The sequence below is a fragment of the Sphaeroforma arctica genome (genome assembly GCF_001186125.1).
Source record: "Sphaeroforma arctica JP610 unplaced genomic scaffold supercont1.59, whole genome shotgun sequence".
Taxonomy (NCBI): domain Eukaryota; class Ichthyosporea; order Ichthyophonida; genus Sphaeroforma; species Sphaeroforma arctica.
This window is the reverse complement of record NW_014040499.1, coordinates 62,085-69,476: the sequence shown is the minus strand read 5'-3', so window position 1 is coordinate 69,476 and position 7,392 is coordinate 62,085. Positions and strand designations below refer to the sequence as shown.

At 40.9% G+C, this 7,392-nt stretch overlaps 2 protein-coding genes across 2 annotated transcripts in view; both read left to right on the top strand.

Moving 5' to 3' along the window:
- The first annotated feature begins 944 nt into the window (after positions 1 to 944).
- SARC_01490 (hypothetical protein) lies at positions 945 to 2,251 on the top strand. Its single transcript, XM_014304784.1, has one exon. It carries the CDS (start codon positions 1,039 to 1,041, stop codon positions 2,203 to 2,205), a length of 1,167 nt encoding a protein of 388 aa, XP_014160259.1. The 5' UTR covers positions 945 to 1,038; the 3' UTR covers positions 2,206 to 2,251.
- A 733-nt stretch (positions 2,252 to 2,984) lies between these two features.
- Positions 2,985 to 7,392, top strand: part of SARC_01489 (hypothetical protein) — a 10,683-nt gene continuing 6,275 nt past the window's right edge. Inside the window, exons 1-5 of the mRNA XM_014304783.1 lie at positions 2,985 to 3,524; positions 5,105 to 5,316; positions 6,164 to 6,260; positions 6,743 to 6,929; positions 7,175 to 7,299. Of these exons, the coding sequence (XP_014160258.1) occupies positions 3,330 to 3,524; positions 5,105 to 5,316; positions 6,164 to 6,260; positions 6,743 to 6,929; positions 7,175 to 7,299 (816 nt within the window). The 5' untranslated portion in view covers positions 2,985 to 3,329. The remainder of the gene's footprint in view (positions 3,525 to 5,104; positions 5,317 to 6,163; positions 6,261 to 6,742; positions 6,930 to 7,174; positions 7,300 to 7,392) is intronic.

The window sequence follows — 7,392 nt, the reverse complement described above, 5'->3', positions numbered from 1 at the left end:
GGCCGAATGTATGGGCCTATGGGGCCATGGGGCCATGGGGCCATGGGGCCATGGGGCCATGGGGCCATGGGGCCATGGGGCCATGGGGCCACGGGGCCATGCCAGGGGGCCAATACAACAAAATATATACTGCTCGGTCGTGTGTAGTCAGTACTTAGGAGTGAAGAATCACTCTCGCTATTCTCTATTTGTTCTTAGAGTACATAAATACCATAGTCTTGACTCTTGAGACTTGAGCCCCTTGAGGCCTGACCGCCTGAGCCCTGAGGGCATCACCGGCTCCCCGGCTCACCGCATCAGGCAAACAATTGTTTTTTTTTAGAAACAACAGGTTTTTAACGATTGCCGGTAGCTCTCGTGACCAATAATCAATCGTCTACAAAACTTCTGTACACATTAACATTGGCCTACGGACATAAAATAAAAGAGTGTACCCAGTAAAGGTGAAGAGATAATGTGCTTCTTTATCCTACTATCCATTGAGCGGCTTGATAGTATAGTAATAACATGTTTACGTTGGATATCATAATTATCTATCAATTATAAGAAATAGATCGGTCGTTAGCAATATTTCTTTCACGCCCATCTCGGCCATTGGGGGTATGTATGTATGGGCTGATCGTCGGGCCGTAGGGTTCTAACCTCTTAGGCCCATAGCCGGACATAGATATTTTTTTGTTCAATAAATTTATTTTTTAAAAATAGTAATAATAGAAATCAAAAATAAACTTCGATACAAATTGACTTTTTGGTTTTGGTTTTTTTGAAATTATTTCCCTTCTTGCAAGTACAGACTCTGGAGTCGGGGAGGGGCGAGGGGGGCGGTGGTGGGGGTGCCTTCTTTAAAAACAGGCGACGGCGTAAGCGGTGCAGCTGCTATCATATTTACATAGTATTTATTTAGTCTGTTACGCATACCTTTTTACAAAATTTGCTCTATTGTCGTTGTATATATAAGCTCATAAAGCCAACAAAGAAGACCAAATCCAGATTTTGCAGCACTCCACGGTTCCACAAAAGTCAACACAGATATTTACAATGTATACCAAAACAAATGAAAAAACTCCTCTAAAGCCGGTTACTTCCGAGCTCCAATCTAAAACTGCAGGGAAAACAAAAGGTCCCCTGTTCATAAATCCTCCAGCTCACATTACATACACAATTATGGTTTTTTCTGGTATTGTCTTCGGGTTCGCACTCTCTAAGGGGAGAGTGTTTGAACCGGGGAACATAGCTGGACAGATGGTCTTTGAAAAATTCATCATGTTTAAGATGTTCTTCATGGCCATGATTTCGTCGCTCGTAACCCTGTCGGTGCTGTCAGTTATGCCTCGCACGCGTCCATACTTCTTAAAAGCTGTGGAAGAGTACGGTAACTGCACTAATTCGAGGGGACTTTTGATGACATCATTAGGTGGTCTTATGCTGGGTACTGGCATGTCTATTGCTGGTTCCTGTCCCGGGAACGTTTACATACAAATGGGAGGTGGCCTGGCCTACTCCTGGGTAACCTTTATTGGAGGTCTCCTGGCCGCTGCCGTGTACAGCTACGTTGAGCCGACTCTCAGATCTTCCATCCAGGAAATTGGAATATTGCCAGAGACATTCCTGCACTTGAAGCTAAACACACCCTTCCACCACTTGGCCTTACCATTTGCATGTGTATTGCTTGTATGTGTGAGTCTGTTAGAGGCGATGGTACCCTGGGAAACTGAGGTGACGACTTCTGCTAATGTAGGGAGCTTCATAACATGGTTCAGTTGGCCACCCATGGTTAGTGGTCTACTCGTGGGTATTCTCCAAGCACCCATAGTACTTTTAGTACGTGACACAGTAGGGGGATCAAGTAGTTTCATGAGCATTGTCGCAAATTGTGGCGTTCGCAACGAACACGTGGACAAATTCAGATCCGGCATGAGCAATAACTGGCAGGTAATTTATGTTCTAGGTGCGTTTCTGGGTGGTCTATTCAGCTCTATGCTATCACACTCCTATGGGGTAGCAGACTCCGTTGATTCATTCGGATGGATTCGACAATTGGTGGGCGGATTTGTCATGATTTTTGGTGCGAGAATGGCTGGAGGCTGTACCAGCGGTCATGGCATCAGTGGAATGGGGTTTATGAACTTGAATTCATTTTTTGGTGTCATTGCAATGTTTGCAGGTGCCATTCCCACAGGGCTTTTTATTAAGTATCTTTTATAAGTCGGGCTATATAAACATAAATAAATTTCTCTTATACCACTAACAACTTGAATCAAGTCATTCCCTTACACTTTACGTTGCAACGTAGCAGCACGCTATACACGATGGGAAATTTCTGTAAAATATATATAAGCTAAATATTTACATGAGGGGCCACGCATCAGTGAATATTTTCCGAAGGTTCGATGAATTATATTTCATTTTCGATTATGTGGTTCGGCGGGCACATGAAGTACTACTGTAATACATAGACCGCCTTTTTTCATTTCACCTGTCACCAAGGGCTATGTGTCATGAACTCATGATAGTGAAATGCCGGAATTGTGGACATTTGAAATTCTCAATTCAGTATTCAGTCATTCACACAGGTCACAGGGTACTGGTCTGTCAGTCTGTCACTGGGCCCCTGGCAGGCTGAGTCTGGGACTGGGGGATGTCGCGGAGAGAAAGCCTGAAAGAGTGAGAGGTGCAATCGCCAATCACCCTAATAAATATATAATTTTTTTAGTCCAGAACAATGAGAACATACTCCATAGCCTTCTAAATAAAATAATAAAAAGAACGCCAAAATCGCAAGATCTTTATATTGTGAGTCTACATACTTGTCATGATTTAAAAAAAAAGGATTTTTGAGGCGTATTGAAACACCTCATTTTATTTAAATTCTGATACGACTGGTTGACGCCCGGCACCACCCACAAGAGCCTATTTCGAAGTAAAATAATTTTAATTAGAGTTCCACTGTCCGAGTGGTCGGCACAATCCAGAGTCCCAGACATGTGAATACACTCGTGAGCCGTGACTGGGGTTCAATCATACTCTCAGTGTCCACTCACACTGCCTACTTTGTCAGCGGCCTCCTGTCTGTCGAAGTAACCTATTGTACAAGTCACCACTTTACATTACATTCATACATACACCGCCTGGGTAATTCTTTGTACACGTCTCCTCTACAGGCTCTACTGTGGTGATAAGTGATTTAGACATTGGAATGCGAGTTAAGTACTCGAGATAATCAATACATAGTACTCCACTTTTCATCTCATCCCACGCCCCACGGCCGCGCGGTACATCATAAAACTTTAAGGAACAATAAATTGGATAGATATTTATCTATATTCACAATGGAACGACAATTATCGAATCGAGATCGCTCGATCTCGCGAGAGAGAGAGATTGAGGTGTCCACACTCGCGCTAGATCTACCGTCGGTGGCGGAAGAGTGCTTCATTCGTACACAGACTTTGCAAGAGATGATTGGGCATAGCCAGGCCAGCAATGCAATCGTGGTGCCTGCCGCACCAGAAAAAGACCACGGGGTATGTTTCGAGGAAGTAGTGTGTAATGGGACAGAATGTATACTATTTCAACTAAGTAGCCGAGCCTCATGTATATGTTCAAGAGACTCGAAAACATATCAATATCGTGCGATTTTATATATATTCATTTTATGTATGTATTTGAAAGTGCACGCATATAAGCATGCTTTGTTGATATCTGTTTATATCCTATATATTCATGTATATATTCTTATCTGTAACTGTATATAAACTTTTTTTATATTCTTATCTGTAACTGTATTTAAACACATACATACACCACACACACACACACACAACTATATATATATATATATATATATGTATATATATATACTATATATATATATATATATATATATGTGTGTGTGTGTGTATGTATGTATACATACACAGATATGTATATATATGTGTTTGTGTATGTGTATATGTACATATATATATATATAAGTATATTTTAATGTATATACATATATATATATACGTTAATATATATATATATATATATATTATTCTATTATTATATTATTCTATTTTTTATACTATTATATTATTATATATACATATATATATACACATATATATTTATATATATCTGTGTGTGTGTGTATGTATATATATATGTAAATTTTAGTATATATATATATATATATATATATTAAATATACACACACACACATATATATATATATATATATATGTATATTGGATTTCCATATGAATATCGATATATTCACGTATATATGTATGTGCGTCTATGTGTGAATGTCTGCGTGTATGTATTTTCTCTCTTTTGTACAATGAATATATATTGTCTGTATTCCCGATATTGGTTGTATATTCATATTGGAATATATATATAATATTTCGAATCTTCATTTCAGTCTGCAGAATTACATGCACTATATCTGTCGGTTTATTATTTTGGTGCCGGGCTGTCAATCATCCACAATTGGAAGTAACCAATGAATATGTGTTCTTGTGGAAATGGATTTACATGTATGCTTTGGGATTGTTGATTCACATAGTCAACCACCTGCATTTTACAACGACATCGGACATACTGGCTATATGCGTAACGATATGTTGATGGCGTCGTATTTGCGAATACATACATAGCACATTACGATCATAAGTTAAATTGCTATCTGAAACCAACATTTTGTCGTCGTCGGCTAGATGAAATCCAGAACTCTTCGTAGGCGCGGCTTCGGTTACATCTTAACATACAGCTAGGTCTTCACTGGACAATCTATTATCCATAAAGGGACTATTTCTGTTGTATTAGTCCTCAGTCTGAATTTTGTTACGCAGAATGAACACCAGTTTTGTATGATCCGACCACTACAGTCTGCGCAGCTAGTCTAGATCTAATTAGATCATACATCCATAGTAACCAATGATTCTAAATGCTTCGATGTGAAGGAGGTGATGTTGATAGAAATCTGCTGCGTAGTCGGCTGGATAGTTAGTTACAGCTGCAACGGTATTCAAGCTAAAAACTCATCAGTTATTACGATATGAGCTGAGAATGACATAAATCCCAATTGTCCTGTCCATTTCTCCTGTACCCGTTTTAGGAAACACTCATCGTGCCGGTACAAATGCATGAGGGTCCCAAAAGCACAGAGGATGACGATACTGAGAAGACTCCTCTATTAGGAAGTGTGTTGAACCACACGGCTATCGCCACAGACGAGTCCGGCTCTATGGATTTGTCCCATTTGTTTATGAACATTGGCCGTGGCGGAAGTGGCGATGCTGAGGACGATGTTATGTCGCACATCTCATAGTATGTTGACATGGAGAAAGTAGTGCGTATGTATCTTTCTACGTGTGCGTGTGTATCTTAATACGTGTATACGTATTCTTATACAAGTCTTAAAATATTGTTTTACGAGTGTATATGTACCTTTGCGCTCGAGGTTTATCCTCGTCATACAAGTGTATATGAATATGGGTTGGCAATTGTGTGTACGACGTTTTCTTAGCTATAATACATTTGCTAGTAAATGAATTGGTGTGATACCTCCGGGAGTGGCCTAAAGCTTTCGTTTGTCTGAAGGGCTGTAGTTCGTAAGCCACTTGAGGCTGTCCTACAACAATCGAAGCTTCGCTAGCACCTGTGGCATTATCGTAGACCCTCAGCTTCGTATCATACGCATGTGTTTTTATCATACGCATGTGTTTTGATGGCATGCGTACATACTACATAGAGGCACATACCCATACATTCATATTCTCGATATGTGCATTAGAACTGCGTTGTGTATATGATACACTCGGAAAAGCATCAGGCACGCACTATATAGGGCAGAGTGTATTGTATTGTATGTATGTATGTATGTATGTATGTATATACGAAAGATGTGTTTCTCGGGCTATTGTCGCTTCGTCTATCCTCGATAAATGCAGTTGTCCAGTCCGCCGTCCCTAAAGGTACATAAACATACACACATATATGCAATCATGCATATATATATATGTATATATATACAGACATACATACACACATACATACAATCATGCATGCATACATGCGTACATGCGTATATACACACTAAACACTAAAACACTAAACCCTAAGTACTGTCGTCCAATTGCTCGTTGGGTGCTTACTTTATTCTTCCCACCTGCAGCGCCAGTCACATGTCGCGATTCAGTCGATTCAGCTCCAGTACACGCCACTCTGTTGTAGAGGAAATGATGCTGGAGATGCCAATTGCCAGTGTGCCCGTATGTGATGTTTGTACGGTTCGTTTAAGTTTGCATGCATATATTCATTGTGTAGTGTGTTTTATTCTCGAGGAACTAGTGTGTACTTTGCCCGCGCGCATTTTTTTCTGTGTGCGCGAGTGTTGTACATGTGCGCCTGGGCATGGATGTCTATCAATCATTTCACTCTATATCCCACGTGTACACATCTATACCACATGTGTGTCTGAGCTCAATGCTCGTGTGCATCTATATAGCCTCTTGTTTCTGGTATGTCTCTGTGTTGTGCCTGTGCCTGGTGTTTGTGTGTGCCATTCACTGGCGTGCGTCTATCGTATGTTGGTCATACGTTAAGCATCACTGTACCCTATCTGTGCGTGGATCATATGTATACTTACGCACACATCGTGTTTAGGGTTTAGGGTTTTAGGGCTGCACCGTGCGGGTCTGTACTTTCTCTCGGTCAACCTCATGCCCACAACAACTCGTCGGCACACCCACAGAACTACCCGCAGATTCTGATGCTACTAGAACATCAGGAAGAGGGGGGTGAGCAAGTGGAGATGTATTTGGCCGTGGCTCAGCCAGAAGCAGAGGACCAAGTGCCTGCAGACCAACCAGAGACCCTCTTAGATGCCCTTCACATTCCCAAAATCTTCCCCACGCTACCCGAACTCCCCACGGATATCGGTACGTATCGGTTTGGTGACTGTGAATTCTATTTACAGCAATAGGTTATGGTTTACCCTCGCCAACGCTAGTAGAACCCTATCAAGTCTTACAGAGTCAGCAACCAGCTCTTGGTCTGAGGGGTACCTCGATGTGGTACAAATGTGATACCAGACACTGAGTATACGGTTTTTGGAAAGGTGGATGTTAAAACTACATCAATGCTAATGCTAGTATATATATATATATCGACTTGCTTTCAACAGATGACATAACGCTTCGAACGGAAGGAGATTTGCAACACACTACGTTTGTACTGCGCGTTTCACGGTCAGTGAAAGCCCTGGGATACTTCATTACGATATTTGCCATGTTGTCGATCTCATGCCTGGTATGTTTCTGTTCTCTGGAGCTGATATAGTTAGCGTATATTCAGTGTCAAATATACACATTGACATTTGTATCTGTTCTATATATATATATA